Below are 22,271 nucleotides of genomic sequence, written 5' to 3'. Positions count from 1 at the left end.
AAATTTGCTAGGGTATTTACTAGTTGGCTTTTCTCTATTTTTTTTCAGGTTACTTTGTTTTTCTTCTTGCAGTCATGCTTTTTAATCATTTGAATAGTTGAGCTTTATGTCTTAAATTCTGTTAATGGAAGTAGCTGCTTTAGATAGTTTGCTTAGGTATATTGTATTTTGTAATTCCCTATTCAGCTGTATGGGCTGTGGTCACCACTTATTCTGATGATCCACAGTGGGTCAGTCCTTTGTCCTAGCCACCTTCAGATACGTTATCTGCTCAGTCTTGCTGTCAGGACTGTGAAAATAAGCAATGATGTCCTCGTGTTTTTCATACGAGGAAAGTGGAACTCAAGAGAAGATACCAAATGTATTTGCCAATTATTATTTACATAATGGCCATTCATTTTAGCTCCTGCTGAATGCCAGGCTCCGTTCCAAGTGCCAAGGTTATTGGAATGAAGAAATTATAAGCTCTTGGATCCAAGAAATCACAGACTGATACTGGGGTTCAAACTTATAGCTGTTTGGTTCCAAAATGTCTGTTATGTTTTCAGTTTGAAATTGGAGTTTTTATTTGAAAATAGTTTTGACTTTTTTTTTTGTCTTTGAGGTAACTCTTGCATGTGTAAATCGGATCTCTAATGATTTAGTTTCCATAGGAGGGTGATTTTCACAATCACAATGGAAACAATGTAAAACAATGTAAATAGTTGTAAACTTTTCTATTATATTGAGGAGATGGGCATCTCAAATAACAAGAATCTTTGATTAGAAAATATTGGGGCCGGGCGCGGTGGCTCAAGCCTGTAATCCCAGCACTTTGGGAGGCCGAGATGGGCGGATCACGAGGTCAGGAGATCGAGACCATGCTGGCTAACACGGTGAAACCCCGTCTCTACTAAAAAATACAAAAAATTAGCCGGGCGAGGTGGCGGGCGCCTGTAGTCCCAGCTACTTGGGAGGCTGAGGCAGGAGAATGGCATGAACCCAGGAGGCGGAGCTTGCAGTGAGCTGAGATCCGGCCACTGCACTCCAGCCTGGGCGACAGAGCGAGACTCCATCTCAAAAAAAAAAAAAAAAAAAAAAAAAAAAAAAAAAAAAAAAGAAAATATTGGAACAGGTGAATAAAGTTAGCTTCTGGACCTCAGTTACCTTAAGTAGAAGTGGGTGTAAGGGAGAATGATTAAAAGTCCAGAGGTCTTAAGCCAGGAGTGTACCAAACTCAAGGGAAACAATTACAGTTTAGATGGAAAAGGTAAAAGAAAATGGATTTGACTTAAATTTAAAGCACTATTATGAATGAGGTCACGGGTACTGTATTGGGAGGGGGGGCATGTAAGTTGGCCTTACCTCTATGGAGGACAATTTGACAATATTAAGATTCTTAAATATATTGATGTCCTTTGATTCTGTAATTCTGTTTCTTGAAATTTATTTCCTGGAAGAAAATATGAGATGTGCAAAATACATATATTTTTCTTGCAGTATTCCTTAAATGTCTAAAGATAGGAAATTGGTTAAGTTAATGGTATACACAAATGATAGATATGCTGTATACAAATGTTTAAATATTAAGTAAAAAGGCAGGATATAAAACTGTGCATGGTATAACCCCAATTTAATTTATGTACATCAGAAAATCAAAGGAAATATATCTCAAAATGTTAATGATGGTTATAATGGGTGGTACAATTATGGGTAATTTTGATTTTCTTGTATACTGTTGTCTGGGTAGGGATCTGAAAGTGACTCTATTTCCTTTGGAACAATTTTCAAGGACTTGAAACCTATTCTTAAATTCCAAGTATGTGTCCCACCACCTCCTTTTCAGGTTCAGACTGTAAAATTGAAGTTGCTTTTAAAAAGTCTGATATTTGGAGTCAGGCATGGTGGTGCACTCGGGAGGCTGAGGCAGAAGAATCGCTTATACCTGGGAGGCAGAGGTTGCAGTGGGCTGAGATTGTGCCATGTACTCCAGCCTGGGCAACAAGAGCGAAACTGTGTCTCAAAAAAAAAAAAAAAAAAAAAAAAAGCCTGATATTTGGATGAGTGGAGTAACATCCTAATTAGAAGATCTTTTTCATGATAATGTTTTGAGTATTAACATATCTTACTTCTAGAGCTTTGTGTTTAAGTTGGCAGGTTAGAACAGTGTGCTAGTGAGGCCACAGTCTTGCTTCATATCCAGATACTCTCAAATATGGCTGGGCGTATTACAAATGAATTATAATATTTCTTTTTTTTTTTTTTTTTTTTTTTTTTGAGACAGAGTCTCGCTGTGTCTCCCAGGCTGGAGTGCAGTGGCGTGATCTCAGCTCACTGCAAGCTCCGCCTCCCGGGTTCACGCCATTCTCCCGCCTCAGCCTCCCAAGTAGCTGAGACTACAGGCACCCGCCACCACGCCCGGCTAGTTTTTTGTATTTTTAGTAGAGACGGGGTTTCACCATGTTAGCCAGGATAGTCTCGATCTCCTGACCTCGTGATCCACCCGCCTCGGCCTCCCAAAGTGCTGGGATTACAGGCTTGAGCCACCGCGCCCGGCCGAATTATAATATTTCTTATTTGTCTTGTCAATACCTAACTGTAGAAACGAATGGCCTGGGTTTTAAGGAAAATGAATGGGAGGTGGGGGATGGAGGTGCTGTATGTGGATGAATTCATGATCAGAAAACTTTTCAAAGACCTTGGGTTATTGAGTATTAAGTAGCTCTTTGCTTTATCCCTGTGTAAAGATAGACTTTTTTTTTTCATTTTTAAATTGTCTGATTTAAATACCCGATCCATTAAGACTTTGTGAGAATAATACCAAGAATATACTGAGAATATTTTGAGGCTATAAATATGTCAGTTTTGAAGGCTATACAGTTAAGATGGAAATTTTTCATGGAATACATTTTTTAAAAACATTATTATGGTAACAACCATGGACATGTGACCTTTTTTTCCTGTTGGATTAATTCATTAGACCATTAGTACATACGTAACGCAGGTACCCTAAATCTTTTTGCCTTCTGGTAAACTACTGACTACATATGATTAAATTCTAAAGAGATGAAGATTTTTAATGGTAAAATGGGTTAATATGAGAATTGATGTTAACAAGTAGAAAACAAAAGCATAATTTGGGTAGAAAATTAGTTGGAGTTACTAAGGATGTGACGTGATGTTATGAAACTGAGGTAGCTGGTTTTGAATTAGTTCCTATTAAAATGATTGAGACCTGGCTGGCCATGGTGGCTCACTGCTGTAATCCCAGCACTTTGGGATGCTAAAATGGGAGGATCACTTGAGGCCAAAAGTTCCAGACCAGCCTGGGCAATCTAGTGAGACACATCTGTACAAAAAAAGAAAAATTAGCTAGGCATGGTGGTGGCATGTGCTTATAGTCCCAGCTACTTGGGAAGCTGAGACAGGAGGATTACTTGAGCTGCCATGAACTGTGGTGGTGTCACTGTACTTTAGCTTGCATGTCAAGAGTGAGATCCTGACTCTTTTTTTTTTTTTTTTTTTTTTGAGACGGAGTCTCGCTCTGTCGCCCGGGCTGGAGTGCAGTGACACAATCTCAGCTCACTGCAACCTCCGCCTCCCAGGTTTAAGCAATTCTCCTGCCTCAGCTTCCCGAGTAGCTGGGATTACAGGCGTCCACCACCATGCCTGGCTAATGTTTGTATTTTTAGTAGAGACAGGGTTTCACCATGTAGGCCGGACTGGTCTTGAACTCCTGACTTCAGGTGATTCACCCGCCTCAGCCTCCCAAAGTGCTGGGATTACAGGCATGAGCCACTGCTCCTGGCCTAGACCCTGACTCTTAAAAAAAAAAAAAGAAAAGAAGATTAAGACCTGATGGGTACTCTACTGAGTTTAATATTTATTTACTGTTTAATTTTTATATTTTCTTACAGGTGATTGGTCTGTTGGACGTTTTTACACCTGCAAGGTCTCTGGAGGAATTCAATGATGTGTGAGTAAATCTTTTGCATTTGCCTTCCTTGTCTACAGAATGAAGACTAATAGCCCATTTCTATTCCTGAACCATTTAGCAACATACAGACTTCAAAAAATTCTTTATTCCTATCATGCAACTCTTTCTGGGTGTAGGGGTGGATACCAGAAGATATATGTTATGGGTGGGGTGTGTTAGTATTTGCATCATTTCAGGCACATTGTACCCCACTGAAGAGTCAGTCTTGAATTCTTACAAAAGTTCGATGGAGAAAGGAGTAGAGAGTTTTGACTATGGATTTTTTCTTTTCAAAGTGTTTATCCCAGGTTTGGTTTTTTTTGTTGTTGTTGTTGTTGTTGTTTTAAAAGACACGGGGTCTTGTGATATTGCCCAGGCTGAACTCAGGCTCCTGGGCTGTAATGTTCCTCCCACCTCAGCCTCCTGAGTAGCTGGGACTGCAGGCACATGCTACCATACCTGGCCGGTCCCAACTTTTTAAAGTGCTCTTCAAGAAATGTAATGGAGCCCCAGTCATATAAACTCCCTCCACTTTTATCGCCCATGCATGTGGGAGGTGATACTAGAACTACATACTGATCCTTGAAGTATTAGATTGCTACACTGGGATAAGGGGCAGACATGTTGAGAAAGGCTTCTCCCAGCTTTGTAACCACCTCTGTTATTTTAACCTGGGATCCCCCTAGAAAGCAGAGCCTGGGATTCTCAGGAACTGGTAGTAGGGGCTAGGGAAAATGAAACAGGGAAGGAGAGAAAGCTTCTATGAGGATATGTTGATTTGGTCACCACTATGGACAACTGGGCTGAAAACTGCTAAGATCTAAGAAGCTGTACATAATGCGTCTCAGATAGGGATCATGAATCCACTGGCTCCTGACCCCATTGGCAGGGGTTGCCACATGTGTCATTAGTGCCTTCACCTGCCCAGGTTGCACATTGGTGAGCATAGGACAGATTCCAGCAACTGTTCCCATGTATGTGTGAGCTCTCTACTATAATAGCTTTTCTAGTATCTGAGTTGACACAGCTCTCCCTGCCCCCAGTTCACAGATACACTATACCATAAAAGAGAAGAAAACCTTAAACGCAGTTATACTTTTGGTCCCATTGAAATTTTGGCATTCCTAAATGGAAACGGTTACGTTATGAAAGCCAAAACAGAATTGAAGATCATTACTTCTCTTCCTTAACCTCCATTCCCCCATTGACTCCGGTGCTGAACCTAACCAGTTTCTCTTCACCCTTATCCTGGTTTCAGTTTCTCCCATTCTTATCCTGGACTGATCACAAACACCATTTACTCCTTTCCCACAGAACACACAGGGGATTTGTTTGAACTTGTATGTTCTGTCTAAGGAAAGGGAGAAAGAAAGAAAGAAGATGAAATGGAAAGGGAAGGAGGAAAGGTGACAAAAACATTTCTCCACCATTTGAATTTAGTTGGAACAGTGTATGGCTGAGAGTAGAAGTTGAGAGAGGAGAATTTGGTCTACCTACAAGATCTCCTTGGCCACATTAACTTTGACCCTGCTAATGAAAGTTTAAGAAACAAAGGAAAAAAATAGCCAATAACTAAGAAAAATTGTTCTTCTTGCAGCCTTGCTTGGTACAAGAATATGGAGGCTTCCAGAGATTACTGGATGTTACCCAAGGGCATGTATATTACAGTTTGTTGAGCCCTACTGTATGCTGTAGTTGGAAAAGGGAATGTTGCAGAATGATGGTTTTTTAAAAAATAGTTTCCCTAAATGTGGAAGAAATGCTGAAGTAATGTGTTAGTGAATTACTTTGGAAAACATTTGAGTTAGATCTGAGCTGTTAGATCCCAAAATTTTAGGTCTACTAAGGATGGATTTACATAACAAAGGAAATGATTATTTGCTGACTTGTGCAAAGTGCAAAATGCTGTACTTTGGCCTAACTGGACAGTCTGGAACTGTATTGAGAACCTATTTTTCCTGTGTGAAAAGACCTTAATTAAGGCCAGTGTCTTCTTAAAAGGTTAAATGTTACTGATAGTTTTGCCTTTGTTTGGATCCTTTATCCATGTAAGGACTCAGCAACTACAAGTCTACCTTTGAACTAAAGTTTCATTCATTCATTCATTCAACCATTCATTCATTTATTAATTCATTCAACAAATACTATGGCTGATGAGCAGGAATCTGTTTTTTCTACTTTAGCTGGATTCTGTTCTTTATAAACAATAACTGAGTTTACCTCTTGGAAGCAAATCTCATTACTACTTGTTGAATACTTACTGAGTGCAGAACACGGAGCAGAGTGTTGGCACAGGCTCAGAATAATCAGAAACAGTCGCCCTTCCTTTTGATGAAAGTGTCTGGTTGCGGGAAACAAATTCAAAGCAGTGTTGTATCCAAGCTACCAATTGGCTGTATGACCTTGGACAAGTCACTTTACCACTATAGGCCCAGTCATTTCCCTGTAAAATGATGAGAATTGAGGTCGTTGACTTCTGAGGTGTTTCAAATTACAGAAAGTCTCTGAAAATAGAATGAACTTGTTTGCCCTTAGAAAAATATTCCATTGTTTACTTTTTCTGTGACATTCATATCACGGAAAAAATCACTGTAGTTCAGGACAATAGTTATTTCAGTGTTTTCTTTTTTTTTGAGACAGGGTCTTGCCCTGTTGTCACCCGGGTTGGAGTGCAGTGGCGAGATCTCGACTTACTGCCACCTCTGCCTCCCAGACTCATGCAATCCTCCCATCTCAGTCCCCCAAGTAGCTGGGCCTACAGGCGTGGGCCACCACGTCCAGCTAATTTTTGTATTTTTGGTAGAGATGGGGTTTCGCTATGTTGCCTAGGCTAGTCTTGAACTCCTGAGCTCAGGTGATCTCCCTCTTAGGCCACTCAAAGTGCTGGGATTCCAGACATGAGCCACCACTCCCGGCAGTTTCAGTATTTTCTAAAGTTATTTAGGGTCACACAAAGAACATAAATGAGGTTCAGTGTTACACAATTGGGAGTGGTGGGGTCTGTGGCAAAATACATCTGCACCTCCTAAAAGTATTCAAATTCACATTCAAACAAAACAAGTAAACAAAAACCTACACTTCCGGCCAAGCCAGACATAATTTAGGCTAGAGTGGTTCTACAAGCCGCCTGTTTAGAGCAGGCTATAATTTGAACACAAATTTTTAAATGGTAATTAGCAAAATCTCTAATTACTTTCAGATTTACAGTTGATTTTTTTCTTTTCTTTTCTTTTTTTTTTTTTTTTTTTGAGACAGTCTCTCTCTGTCACCCAGGCTGGAGTGCAGTGGCACGATCTTAACTCGCTGCAACCTCTGCCTCCTAGGTTCAGGTGATTCTCCTACCTCAGCCTCACAAGTAGCTGGGATTACAGGTGCACACCACCACGCCTGGCTAATTTTTGTATTTTTAGTAGAGATGGGATTTCACCGTATTGGCCAGACTGGTCATGAACTCTTGACCTCAAGTGATCTGCCCACCTCAGCCTCCCAAAATGCTGGGATTATAGGTGTGAGCCACCACACCTGGCCTACAGTTGACTTTTAATCATGTGGTATGTGTATTTGTGCCTTTATGTTTCGGTTAGCACTTTTAATTTATATACAGCCATGCATCAGTTAATGACTGGGATGTGTTCTGAGGAATATGTCATTAGGTGATTTTGTCATTGTGCAGACATCACGGAGTGTACTTCCACAAACCTAGATAGTATAATCTGCACACCTAGTCTATATGGTATATCTTGTTGCTCCTATGCTACAAACCTGCACAGCATGTTACTGTACTGGATACTATAGGTAACTGTAACATGGTGCTATGTATTTATGTATCTAAACATAACTAAGCATAGAAAACATACAGTAAAAATAGGGTACTGTAGGCCAGGCTTAGTGGCTCACTCCTGTAATCCCAGCACTTTGGGAAGCCAAGGTGGGCACATCACTTGAGCCCAAGAGCTGGAGACCAGCCTGAGCAACATAGGGAAACCCCTTCTCTACAAAAAAATTTAAAAAATTAACTGAGCATGGTGGTGCATGCCTGTAGTCCAGCTACTGGGGAGTCTGAGGTGGGAGGATCACTTGAGCCCACAGGCGGCGGTTTTATTGAACTGTGATTGCGCCACTGCATTCCAGCCTGGGTGACAGAGTAATATACGTGGTCCACTGTTGACTGAAACATTGTTTTGTGGTGCATGACTACTTCAGATTTTTGCTATGTTTTAAATTCTTACAAATGAAGACTATACCTTTGAGAAAAGAATAATAGGTAGTGCCTTTTGAACATTAGGAACAATATACAGTTACTGAATCTAACAGATGGAGATTATTTTTGGAAAATGTAGTGTTAAAAGATGGATATACTGAGTTGCTCTTGACCGCCATAGGATGTGGTTGTACAGATGGCAACATTTTGTAAAGATACAGTATATCTAGATCTCTTAAATGATTGGAAATCATTTGGGCCTCTCTGTTGGCTTTTTGATAGTAATGTTTGGCAAGAGACATGCATATATATTCCTGTGTATGCAGCAAATATTACCAGTAGAAATGCAAAAATCTTAAATAGCCAATATTTGAACCTAACACCAGAGCAAGCTGTAATTTAGTATTATTACATTATTGCCTTTTCTCTGTGTGTGTGTATGTGTGTGTGTGTTTTCCTTTTGTAGTTGGGTCTACAGGCTCACACCACTAGACTCAGCTTATTTTTATTTTTTTGTAAACCTGAGGCCTTGTTGTGTTGCCTTGGTTGTTCTTGAACTCCTTGACTCAACCAGTACTCCCACTTTGGTCTCCCAAAATGCTGGGATTACAGATATAAGCCACCATGCCCCCACCTTTTCTTAACTGTAGTGGTTCTTTGCACAAGCCTAGTAGGCAGTGAAGAATTTTTTGATTCCTCCTGGGAACTATTTCCTCAAATTTCATGGAAACTGAATTGTCGTAAGTGGAAATTAGTCTTCTGATACTTTTCCCTTTATTTTACAAGTTCCCATCCCAGGTTTCTTGCACTGAATTCCTTATCTCTGCTTCATTCTTGAAGAGTGAAATTGAAGTGGGGTTTTGGATTCTACCGTGGTAGAGCAGAAGACCTACAACAAGGCTAATCAGCAGCCCTTGTTATAGTGAAAACCAATGAGGAGAGATCACTTCTTCCACCTACTGACAATGATTGCTCAACTAATACGTTTAGCTTTTTATTTCAATGTAAAAGTTGCTGAAGACACTGAATTGGTAAAGGAAATTTCTAGATTTACATTTTAACCTGATGATGTACAATAAATATTTGAATACCTTATGCTAGGCACAGTAATAGTCTCTGAGGAATATAGCAATAAATAAGAGTTGAGGCTCTTAACGGGAGAGAAGAACAGTGTAAATGATCAAACAAAATACCATGTGGTAAGATCTAAAAGGTCCTATATGAGTTGGTCTCCTGTGTACTCTCTAATCTAACCTCACCTAGTCCTCTTTCCACTCTGTCTCCACCCCAGTCACTCTGGCCTCTTGTTCTTTGAGTACAGACAACCACATTTGCAATAAGACCTTTGCACCAGTTTCTGTTATTGCCCTGGAACTGTTTCCCCACATACCTACATGACTGTCTCCTTTCCTTCAGGACTCTACCCAAGGGTCTTCTCATTAGAAGTTCTTCTTTTGTTACCACTCTAACTGAAATAGTATCCCTACTGGTCCCTGTTTACCCCTTACCCTGCTTTGTTCTTAGCAAATTTTGTTATTGTCTGTCTTCTCCCTCCGTTTGTAAGTTCTGTTCGAGCATGGAGTTTGTTTTCGAGCATGGAGTTTGTTTTCGTCATTGCTGAATCATTAGCACTTAGAACAGTAACATGCACTCTATTGTTTGTTAAACAGGTGAACACAAGAATTGCCATTATAGGGCAGGTATAGAGTGCTAAAGGACTGCATAGTATGGCCACCTAACCCAGACATGGAGTGTCTTCAGGAAAGCCTCTGCAAAAAAGATGTATACATAGAGGGCTTAAGGGATGAAGGAGAGTTGGAAAGGTGGGGAAAGTGCAAGTTCATCCAGGGGCTAAGAGAGGGAGCTGAGGGCAGAAGAGGGGTGTGTGTGTGTGTGTGTGTGTGTGTGTGTGTGTATGTATGTGTGTGTTTGGTGGGAATAGAGGTGTATATGGCAAAAGATGAAGCTGGAATGGGGAGGGACTAGATCTTTGGGGCTTTGTAAGCTAAGCCTCATTAAGGTGGTTGCTTTAGAGAAGAGATCAAAGGGTACTGGGAACTGGAAATGGAATTGGAAAAAGGATGAAAGGTTTTATTTTTCTGTGGGATGACATAGTTACAACTCTTTCCCCCTTCCTCCCCACACAAACACATTCCATAGTGTGTGATAAAAAGATATCATTTTACCAGAGGCAGTTTTCTTCTGGATCCTTAACACATTAGGAAATATTTTGGATGAGCATACTAGTTGAAAATCTGAAATGGATTTAAGACTTTTCTGGGAACTTAAATTTTTGTAATGATGCTTCTCATTGTGAATATGTGACTTGAATTTATTTTGGTTTGACTTCTTGCCAACATTACAACTATGTCCTTTCTTTAAAAACAGGATCTTATGCTTGTGAGTGAAACTGACAAAACATGTGGGTGAGCAGTTCTGTAACACCAGCTTTCTTTTTTTCAGTAACATCTTGTAGGGTACAAAAGGCTTTCACATAATCTCATTTGACACAACAACCCTGTGAAATAGATGATATTATCTCTAATTTTCAGATGAGGGAACTGAGGTTGAGAGAGATGAACTTAATTGTATAATATCACATACAAAATTGCATCTCTCCCTGGTCTTTTGGCTCTAAACCTATTTCTCATCACATTTTTCTGATCTAAGGCTATGATTATTATTTGAAAGTCTGCTACCCCTTCTTATTGAGTAAATACTGTGTTAAGTTCTATGTAAGATGCCGAAACTAAGGGCCTGTCTCGTTTTCCAATTGCTATGATCTTATTAAAGAAATGAGGCATTTCTTATTAAGAAATGCTTACCTAAAATAACTGAAGGGGTGAGTCAAATCTGTAATGTCTAGACAACTTACAGGGTGCTGCATGAACTCAGAATATTAGAGAAGCTTAGTGGAGAAAAGCCTCTAAAGAGGGTAATAACTGTCCGAAGAAGCAAACAGGGAATAGGATGTGGAAGCTGAAATTTATTCCAGACAGAGAATGAAGGAAATATGTAAAGTATACAGAAAAGAGATTTGTATGGAATGGAGAGTATTAAATGAAAATAACTATTGATTCTTCTTTTGTACTTGGATGAAAATTGTGCATTAATGAATTCTGGGTGTGTGTGTGCGCATATGTGTATGTTTAGGGTTATTCCTAATTTAGCTAATAAACATGATCTTTTTGGAAATAATGCTGAAAGAAATACCTAGCCTGGTTGCTTGGACTTATAGGTTATTTCCTAATTTAGCTACTAAACATGGTATTTTTGGAAATAATGCTGAAAGAAATACCTAGCCTAGTTGCTTGAAACTAGGCTAAGTGCTCAAGTTAGTGAACACAGGAAGAGAAGTGGTCTGGGAAAAAGATTAATGAGTTAACTATTAACATTTGTGTTTACAATTTATTTTTTTTATCAGAGAGGTCTGCTGAAATGGAGATGGTGGGTGGTGAAACTCCTTGTAGGTGTTTTCACAAACTCACGTTAGAAATCTTAAATAAGTTACCTATCTCAAGAAAATATCATTCAGTTTTTGCTTGACATGATCAGTAAGATGCCACTTTTTTCTCAGATTAGCTAGTTTTAAAAGGTAAAGAAGCTTCAAGGCCTAGCTTAGAGTTTGAGTCCTTCAGCAATCTCTCTCTAATTCACTCCTTCCTAAGTCTGTGCTGGGGCCCTCTCCTGTGTGTTCTCCAGCACTATATGTCCTTTTATTATGATTATATATTCATATATGCCTTCCTTTCATCTAAATGCTGTATCTGCCTTTCCCACTGCTGCATCTTGAGGGCCCAGAAATACATATTTGTTGATGGAGTGATAGAATGAATAAATGACTGCGCTGTCACTGTTTATAACTGGTTGAGGATTTGGTTGTCTGAAAGCATGCTCAGTGCTCTCTCCTTTGACTAGCTTTTTTGTTTTCATCCTGTAATGTAGACTATATGTTAAAATATTGAGTCTAGTTTCATTGATGCAGGTAATGTAGAGGGCATCTTTTAGTAATCTTTGCTTCAAGTGAGAATAATTTGTTGTGAAATAAGCCTACTAAGCTGCCTACTTGGCTGCTGAATGGTTCTTTTACCCCTAAATTAGAACAGTCTGGTCTGCTTAACAGATAAGACCTTTGGCACACATATTTCAATAAAATGAGCCCTTGTCTTGTCTTACCAGTAGTGCTGTATGAGTTGTCCTGAATCATTCAGTGGTAATTGAGTGCCTACTATCTATCCGACACTGTTCTCGGTACTTTAGATACTACAGGGAACAAAAAATAACCCTGCCCTCCATGAACATTGTACAAGCAGATAACAATAAACAACAGTGAGCATATAAAAAAGGAAATTACATAGTCTGTTAGCAGACAATAATGCTATAACTAAAAAGAAAAGGTAGAACAGGAAAGGGGAATTAGGAGTACAAGGGCGGGGGGGAGATAGAATTTTAAATGGAGTAAGGATAGGCCTTATTGAGATGAATTTTGAGCAAAAATGTGAAGAAGCAGAGGAATTAGACCTGGGGATATCTAGGGAAAGAGCATTCCAGGCAGAAGAGGCAGTCAGTGCTAAGGTCCTGAGGCCGACTGCATGATATATTGGAACTGGAGCAAGGAGGCCAGTGTGGAGCTAAGAGCAAGGGAGAGAGATGTAGACTATGAAATAATGAGAGACATAATTGGGGGCAGTGTACTGGATTAGGTAGGGCTTTCTCTGCCATTGAAAGGAATTTTGTCTTTTACTCTCAGTAAAATAGGGAGCCTTTTGAGGAAAGGAATGCCCTGATCTGATTTTTATTTCTAAAGAATCACTCTTCCCCTGCGTTGAGAATAGACTGTAGTAAGTCCCAGGGATCACTAGGTGAGTTGCAGAAGGTTGTGCTTACAAATTGTCAATCCCTGTGATTGTTTTAAGCATGCTGTTTAAATATGGAATAAATTTTTTTTTTTTTTTTGCCTTTTGATAATTTCTTTGAATAGGACTGATAGTGGTAAGAGATGCCAGTCTGTAGATACAGATATAGAAGAGTTTTTCCTACAAAGGTTCTTTCTCTTTTTTTATTTTTATTTTGTTTTTTTTTTTTTGAGACGGAGTCTCACTCTGTCGCTCAGGCTGGAGTGCCGTGGCGCGATCTCGGCTCACTGCAAGCTCACCTTCCGGGTTCACACCATTCTCCTGCCTCAGCCTCCCGAGTAGCTGGGACTACAAGTGCCTGCCACCACGCCCGTCTAATTTTTTTGTATTTTTAGTAGAGACGGGGTTTCACCATGTTAGCCAGGATGGTCTCGATCTCCTGACCTTGTGATCTGCCTGCCTTAGCCTCCCAAAGTGCTGGGATTACAGGCGTGAGCCAGCACGCCCGCCCTCTACATAGGTTCTTTCTGATTATTCTGTGCTTTAAAAAGTGGAGGGTGGGGAGAAAGAGGGCAGGGACGGTGGTACTGGTCTTAACAATTGGATATTATCCAAGAAGTATAAATGAAGCTGTAGAATGGGGTGCTGTCTAGAGTACTGAAAAGCATTTATGACAGAGTTCTTCCTTCTTGCTGTCACAGTACATTTTACTCACAGGAGTCACTTTGAGAAATGTGATTTGTGATCTCTATACTTTGATTAAATTTAAAGAAGACCAACTTCACAAGGAAAGTGAAAAACAAGATTTGTATCAGTCCATGAAGTTCTGTTTTCAGCTTTTAGCCTAACAAAGGCCAACTTACTTAATTCCGTTGTAAAGATGTGAGAACTAGATAGCTTTCCAACCATACTCAAGTCTGACCTTCCTTAATTTACTTTAGGTGTTATATACATTGACAATATTAGGCATGTCTTTAAAATGTAATTGACTATGCTTTCCAGAAACAAATACTGTAGAAATTATGTGACTCTCCATTAATGCCTCCTTTGGAATGTACTTACTTAAAATGTGCTCATCTATATTCCTTGCCCCCCATCCTGTTCATTATTTTTAGAAGTTGGTGCGTCTTCCATAAACAGTCAGCAACTTTGTATGATGCTTGCTTTTGTCCTCTGTTGCAAGACTTATTTTGAAAATCTTTCTATATGGGAGTTAGAATGTAACAGTTGGTGGTCATGGATTGGTCTTTGGGCCTCCTGGAAACAAGTATAGTGATTATGTTAGTTCCTGCAAGACACTTCTGCCATAAATAATGCCTTTCATTTTATTTCATTGTAGCTTAGTAGTAATGCTTGGTAGTTATTACTATATAGAGTGATTAATCTTACAAACTTACATGTTTTGGCAGTCTCACCCTTTCTCTAAATTTTGGTGATAAAATGGATGTGGTCTCTGAGGGGGAAAGGGTTTGAGAGAAATTACATCGTGGTAAAATGTTCTAACTAAAAGCACACTGTCTCTCTCTCGGGCCATGCAGTCAGTGGTCCTCTGGCTGCCTAAGATTTCTTAAGTCACTGATAACCATTTAAACACAATAGTTGTACTTGAAGTTGCTATACTTTCATTAGTAATTTTGCCTAACCTTTGTGAACTAGCTCAGGCATATTAGTTAGGACTTTTAGGTTTTATTTAAAGATAAGTTATGTTTGTCCCTTCTCCATAAAATTATTTAGAAAAGTTGAAAGAATAACCCTCTTATTTTCCAATGTCAAAAAATATAATTATGTGCAAAGTAGTCTTATAAGACTGAAATTGGATTCTATCTTCCTCAGCTTATGCATTAATTTAGAGTTAAAGAATATAGTAACTGTGATTAGGACAGAATATTGCTGTGTTCTTGCCAGCCTTCTTTATTAGTTAAGATTAGCTTTGATAGTAAATACAGTGTTGAGAATTATTAAGGACATTATTCAGACATACTGCTTCGCTAGTTATTGTGACATTTATAAGAGTTTTTAAAAAGGTCATTCCCTTGATGTAAATTTTGTATCAGCTGAAAGAATTGTTGGAAGATATGTGCTGTGATTAAGATCATGGTCTGTGGGGTCAGTTAGTTTTAGATTCAACTCCTGACATTACTACTCTTTTTGACCTTCAGTAGATGGCTTATCCTTGTTCTGTCTCTGTTTCCTTGTCAGTAAATGGGAACACTAATGGACATTATCTCACAGAGTTATTGGGAGGAGTATATGAGACGTGGACATAATAAACTGCTTACTGCAGTGCTGGACACAGAATAAGTGCTAGTTAGTGTCTTTGGTTATGTTATGTTGAGATTGGAACATTTCTTAAAACGTTTCAATCTCATTTACTTATTAAATTACATTTAGAGTCTACTCTTTCCTCAAGGCAGTATAAACATGTAAGTTTTAAAAATATGAAATGCTAAAATCTTAAGGTTACAACTAGATTAGGTCCTGTTGATCTCCATGAAATTGAGAACTAACCATGGCAGCCCTACAGGGAAATTATGATAGAGAAAAAAAATTCCATTCTTCTTGGAGTTGTGTGTGTAGGTATATAGAGAGGTCACACACACGCATGTTTATTCTTATAATACATTAATAATAGATCTAAATTACTGACTTGCTTTCTTCCCTCCAAAATTCATAAAAAATGAAAATAGAAATGAAATGAAATCAGCATTCTTTATAGCTCAGGTGATACATATTATTACCCAACCTTAGGAATAGGAATGATTCTTAGACAGTAAATAAAACTTACACATATTTTAAAAAATTCAGCCTCTTAGCCGGGCACAGTAGCTCACGCCTCTAATCCCAGCACTTTGGGAGGCTATGGTGGGAGGATCACTTGAGGTCAGGAGTTCGAGACCAGCCTGGCCAACATGGTGAAACCCTGCCTCTACTAAAAATACAAAAATTAGCCAGGCGCAGTGGTGCGTACCTGTAATCCCAGCTGCTCGGGAGGCTGAGGCACGAGAATCACTTGATCCTGGGAGGTGGAGATTGCAGTGAGCCGAGATTGTGCAAGACTCTGTCTCAAGAAAAAAAAAAAAATTCAGCCTTTTTAGTACCGATCTACTTTTTATGTTTCCATAACTGCGTAATACAGTAATGAGTGGCTTAAGACATTGTGTCTAGAATATGTGTGGTGAACCTGTTGGACTTGAATGTAATCATTCCCTAATCTTACCACATAAAGATGGAATTAATAACCAGCACCACACCTGTGAGGAGAAATTCTGGAATGCCTCATCTTGCCTCCAGATAAAATATGTTCCTCCTTCCTGTAAGGTAAATGCAGGAATATTGTCAATGAACAAAATCCTTTCACTAGTCGTTCCTGAAAAAGAATTATAGTTTGAAAATCAAAAAATAGACCAGGCGCAGTGGCTCAAGCCTGTAATCCCAGCACTTTGGGAGGCCGAGATGGGCGGATCACAAGGTCAGGAGATCGAGACCATCCTGGCTAACCCGGTGAAACGCCGTCTCTACTAAAAAATACAAAAAAAAAAACTAGCCGGGCGAGGGGGTGGGCGCCTACTGTAGTCCCAGCTACTCGAGAGGCTGAGGCAGGAGAATGGCGTAAACCCGGGAGGCGGAGCTTGCAGTGAGCTGAGATCCGGCCACTGCACTCCAGCCTGGGCGACAGAGTGAGACTCCGTCTCAAAAAGAAAAAAAAAAAAAAAAAGAAAATCAAAAAATACTCCTATTTTAGAACCTACAACGTGGAAGGCTTATAATAAGGTGAAAATGTACTGGTGGATTTAAAACTACAAGATACTTAATTATAGCCATGCACTAAGTTATACTGTATATTTTGTCATGCAAGAATAATATTTTTAAGAAAACTGATACTGACACATGTATCTTTCTAATCCCTACTTTTGCTTTTATTATTATTATTATTATTATTATTTTATTTTTTGTAGAGATGGGGTTTCCCTATGTTGCCCAGGCTGATCTCAAACTCCTGCCTCAGCCTCCCAGAGTGTTAAGATTACAGGTGTGAGCCACAAAGCTTGGCCTGTTTTCTTTTCTCTTGAAATAACCTGAAAAAGGTTATGTCAAGTAGGAATAAGTATGTAAATGTTTAGAATAGATGGCAGGTAGTTAACGTTAGAACAGTAATGTTGGGAGGCTGAATTGGGAGGATCACCTGAGACCAAGAGTTAGAGCCCAGCCTGAGCAACATAGTGAGACCCCATCTCTACAGAAAAATTTTTAAAAATTAGCTGTGCGTGGTGGTGCACACCTTTAGTCCTAGCTACTCGGGAGGCTGAAGTAGGAGGATCGCTTGAGCCCAGGAATTTGAGGTTGCAGTGAGTTACTATGATTGCTCCACTGCATGACAGAGCATGACCCTGTCTCTAAAAAAAGAAAAGTAAAAGAATAGCAATGTTGAAAATGAGGTAATGAGGTGCCCCTCCCCTCAAAAAACGAGTAGTTATTAACTTTTAGCTGTCATCGTGGTACAGCTACCATTTTAAGGGAAGGGTGGCCTTCCCTTAAAAACTTAGAAAAGTCGGGCCGGGTGCAGTGGCTCATGCCTGTAATCCCAGCACTTTGGGAGGCTGAGGTGGGAGAATTATGAGGTCAGGAGATCGAGACCATCTTGGCCAACACGGTGAAACCTTGTCTCCACTAAAAATACAAAAATTAGCTGGGTGTGTTGGTGGGCACCTGGAGTTCCAGCTACTCGGGAGGCTGAGGCAGGAGAATCGCTTGAACCTGGGATGGAGGTGGAGTGCAGTGAGCCGAGATTGCGCCATTGCACTCCAGTCTAGCAACAGAGTGAGACTCCGTCTCAAAACAAAAACAAAAACAAAAACAAAAAAAACAGAAAACTTATAAAAGTCTTGTGAAGATAAGAGTTTTCTTAGGGGTTCTAGATTGTTATGTAACTTTTCACTAATTTCTAGGTATCTGGTGACCCATCTCATGGGGGCAGATCTGAACAACATTGTGAAATGTCAGAAGCTTACAGATGACCATGTTCAGTTCCTTATCTACCAAATTCTCCGAGGTCTAAAGGTACAGATAATATAAGTAATAATTTTAAAAAAATAATTCTGCCTTTCTCCCCTCCTTTTAGGGCTTAAACAAGTAAACAACTTTTCTTACGGAAAATTCAAACACATAAAATCACAAGTAAAGGTCATAGTACAATAAACTGCCATGTTCACTCAGTGACAACAGTTACCGACATATGGCCAATCATGTTTCTTTTGTATTTCCCAAGCCCTGGATTATTTTAAAGCAAGTCTAGACATTATATAATACCACCCATAGATACTTCAGTATGCACATCTGAAAGATAAGGACTCTTCATTCTTACATCTAAACAATAATTTATTGATGTGATCTAATATCTGGTCAGTGTAATGTTGAGATTTTCAAAAAATCCTCAAGAAAGACTAATTTATTTGTTGGAGGGGCAGGTAAACAGTGTTTTAAAATTAAACCATCTTTGATATTTAGCTGCTTTGAGTCCTTATTGAGCTCTAGAGTACCAACCAGAAAATAGATAAAAAGCTCAACTGAGTGGAGTCAATGGCTGTGGAAATTATAGTTATGGTAAATGTACACAATACTGATAGTTACTTACGCTGATTTCTAATCTTACTGTTAACACTAGCAGTTCTTACTGATTCATGAAAATGTGCAGCAAATATGTTATATAATGTGACAATAGAAGGTTGGAGGTAACTGACTTTTTTTCTTTTTTGCAGTATATACATTCAGCCGACATAATTCACAGGGTATGTATTATGACTTTGATTACATTATTTTGGGGAAGTGGGGTGAGAGTGGAAGAATGGGATTTAGCCAAGATCCTAATCTAAACTTACTTTAGCCATTGAAATGTTGATTGATTGCAACTTTACTCTAGGTTTAGGCTGATTAAAGAAAGAAGTTGTGTAGTTTTGTTCTATGTAAAGCTAACTTGGACTAGACATTGACTGTAGGATGGAGATTATGTTTTGATAGCTGGATGAAGTCTTTTATGTCTGGATCCTCATTATTACCTGTAGGGGGAAAATTGATCATGCATCATGAAGTTGATCCTGTCTTCCCTGTATTTGCTTCCTAGGACCTAAAACCTAGTAATCTAGCTGTGAATGAAGACTGTGAGCTGAAGGTAAAATGAAGAGACAGTATTCATTGTTTGCTTTACTTTGAGATTGTATGTTTGACTAAGCAGGCAAACTTTCATAGGGAGTAGATTTATGAGCCGTGACTATCCGAAATTCATATTATTTTTATTACCAGACTTTGAAATGTAAACCATTTCTGAGTAAGCTAAGTGACATTGAAAGTGGCATCACTTGTTTTTATTTTAACATAAAGTTAAATTATAAATTTAATATATTCATAATAAAGGAAGATAATAGTCAAATATCAAGTAAGTGGTCCTAAAGAGGTGATAACTACATTAAATACATTTCTAAGAGGAGAAATGACAGAAACCCACTCACTCAAAATAATTCAAATAAAAGATAAGTGAATTAATTTTTTCTAAAGAGCAAGCAGCTCTAGAACTTATTTTGTTCCATTTCATTTTTTTTAACTTAAAAAAAAAAAAATTTCCATACATTAGAACGCACCATTTTCATTTTGGCAAAATTATGTATCCACTTAACTATCACATTTATGATAAAGAACATTTCTTTTTTTTTTCTTTTTTTTTTTTTTGAGATGCAGTCTCGCTCTGTTGCGGTCTAGAGTGCAGTGGTGAGATCTTGGCTCACTGCACCCTCTGCCTCCCGGGTTCAAGCAATTCTCCTACCTCAGCCTCCTGAGTAGTTGGGATTACAGGTGCATGCCATCACGCCTGGCTAATTTTTGTATTTTTAGTGGAGATGGTATTTCACCATGTTGGCTAGGATGGTGTCGATCTCCTGACCTCGTGATCCACCTGCCTCGGCCTCTGAGAGTGCTGGGATTACAGGTGTGAGCCACTGCTCCCAGCGAAGAACATTTGGATTACTTTCAAAAGTTTATGGCCAGGCGCAGTGGTTCATGCATGTAATCCCAGCACTTTGGGAGGCCGAGGTGGGTGGATCATGAGGTCAGGAGATAGAGACCATCTTGGCCAACACGGTGAAACCTCATCTCCGCTAAAAATATAAAAATTTAGCTTGGCGTGGTGGCAGGCACCTGGAGTCACAGCTACTCAGGAGGCTGAGGCAGGAGAATGGCATAGACCCAGGAAGGCAGAGCTTGCAGTGAGCCGAAATTGCGCCACTGCACCCCAGCCTGGGTGACAGAGTGAGACTCCTGTCTCAAAAAAAAAAAAAAAGAAAAGAAAAAGAAAAAGTTTATTGTGTCCCTTCCTAGTCTAGTCAATCCCTATCCCTCCACCCCTAATTCTGACTCCACGCAACTATGCATCTGCTTCTAACACTATAGATTAGGTTTATCTTTTCTGGAGTTTCATGTAAATGGAATCATATAGTGTGTATTTTTGTGTGTCTGACCTTTGCTTTGTGTAATGATTCAGTATTGTGTGTGTCAGTGGTTTCTTCCTTTTTATTGGTAATAGTATTTTGTTTTATGAACATATCAGAATTTTTAAATCTGTCCACCTGCTGATGGACATTTGCTTGAGTTTGAGGCTATGTAAAGCAACTGTAAACATTTATGTGCAAACCTTTGTGTGGACATAAGTTCTCATTGCACTTGATTAAATACCTAGGTTTTTGTTTTGCTTTTTGTAATTTCAGTTTAAGTTCTTGCTGTATATTTCCCATACATTCTAAGCATGGACCAGGAAATCTCTTTATGAAAGTGCTATTTTGTTCTCCTTTTTAATAAGGTGGCAGAAGTTTGTTTGTTTGTTTGTTTGTTTGTTTGTTTCCCCTGTCTCTCAGTCTTAGCAGTTTGTCTGTTCCTCTTCTGCCCTTTAGATTCTGGATTTTGGACTGGCTCGGCACACAGATGATGAAATGACAGGCTACGTGGCCACTAGGTGGTACAGGGCTCCTGAGATCATGCTGAACTGGATGCATTACAACCAGACAGGTATTACTTGCCTTGGTTATTTAGGGCCTTATTTAATTCCATGTTGGATGCATTTGGGATTCTCAGAAGTAGAGATGGTGGGAGTGGGAAGAAATATCTTTTCTTCCCTCAGTGATCCTTTTAAAGCCTACAAGTAAAAATATTTCACTTCCTCAGATGGGGAAGTGGGGTTTTATACACAGCCTTTAAATCTTGTGATTTAGCAATTGGGTTTTTATTTATTTAGATTTTAATATATTCTCTGAGTACTTATACCTAAAGACAATGAATCCATAATTTTAACCCCTCAATGTTACTTAGAAGAATCTACCATTCTGCTAATACGAAACTTACCCCTTTTTAAACAGCTTATTTCTCTTAAGTATGTTTTGACTTACCACACCTTTGAATAGCCCTTTAGTCAGGTGATCTTAGTAAGCTATTTATTTCTGTAAAAATGACTATGATTGTTGAGCCTCAGATGTCTTAAATAGTAATTTGAATATTTCACCCCTAGTTACGGTTTCATTTGTTGCCATTGTTGCCAAGAATAGTAACAGTGACATTGCATGTACTTTTATTTCTCTTTAATTTTGCCAGTTGATATTTGGTCAGTGGGATGCATAATGGCCGAGCTGTTGACTGGAAGAACATTGTTTCCTGGCACAGACCGTATCCTTTAAAAAGTTTTGGATTCTTGTTTCTTATCTGTATTCCAGTGTCCATGGATGTATACTCCTTTTACTTATCTCTAGGGAAGGCTCTCAGTTTTTTGCTTTTATAGTCTAGATAATGCATTATGAAGTTTTTCTTCTTACTGAGTAGCTTGCCTTGCCAAGAAAGAGGCTTCAGTTTACTTTTATGAGTTGGAAAAATTCCTCATAAGTTGAAAAACCCATCAAATCTGTCTTCTTTTTGCAGCAATCCCTTATTAATCATCCCACAGCAGTTCTGAGACCTGAGCATACTCATGAGAAACTCCAGATCCCAATGACGGGTTTAGTCTGCTTGTATAAACACTTAATGAGCACAAGATACCTGTTTCTAAATGAAGGACATCTTGCTAGTATGTTTGTTTTGTGTATTAAAAAGGCTATGTTTGGTACCTGCAATGATATACTGCTTACTTGTTATGTTTGTTGTTTGACAACAAAGAGTAAAAGCAAGAAGTGAAAAGGTTACCATGTAATGTACTTTTGTTTTTCCAGCACAAACTTTTTCCCAGATTGCA

The 22,271-nt window shown here is 39.0% G+C and overlaps 1 protein-coding gene and 1 long non-coding RNA gene across 8 annotated transcripts in view; one reads left to right on the top strand and one right to left on the bottom strand.

Moving 5' to 3' along the window:
- Nucleotides 1-22,271, top strand: part of MAPK14 (mitogen-activated protein kinase 14) — an 83,902-nt gene that overhangs the window by 27,573 nt on the left and 34,058 nt on the right. For all 6 annotated transcript variants that reach the window (XM_015136236.3, XM_015136235.3, XM_015136237.3 and 3 more), the window contains 6 exons: nt 3,897-3,955; nt 17,959-18,070; nt 18,769-18,798; nt 19,131-19,178; nt 20,947-21,061; nt 21,641-21,712. In XM_015136236.3, coding sequence (XP_014991722.1) covers nt 3,897-3,955; nt 17,959-18,070; nt 18,769-18,798; nt 19,131-19,178; nt 20,947-21,061; nt 21,641-21,712 — 436 coding nt within the window. The remainder of the gene's footprint in view (nt 1-3,896; nt 3,956-17,958; nt 18,071-18,768; nt 18,799-19,130; nt 19,179-20,946; nt 21,062-21,640; nt 21,713-22,271) is intronic.
- Nucleotides 2,227-4,442, bottom strand: LOC144340442 (uncharacterized). 2 transcript variants are annotated; one of them, XR_013416549.1, is made up of 2 exons: nt 3,644-4,442; nt 2,227-3,305 (listed from the first exon to the last, which is right to left on the bottom strand). It is a non-coding gene; the product is annotated as an uncharacterized LOC144340442 (long non-coding RNA). The 2 variants fall into 2 exon arrangements; XR_013416550.1 differs by having other exon boundaries at nt 2,227-3,328; nt 3,644-4,082.

Source organism: Macaca mulatta, chromosome 4, assembly GCF_049350105.2.
Source record: "Macaca mulatta isolate MMU2019108-1 chromosome 4, T2T-MMU8v2.0, whole genome shotgun sequence".
In the NCBI taxonomy this organism is placed as follows: domain Eukaryota; kingdom Metazoa; phylum Chordata; class Mammalia; order Primates; family Cercopithecidae; genus Macaca; species Macaca mulatta.
This window is presented reverse-complemented; position numbering and strand designations above follow the sequence as displayed.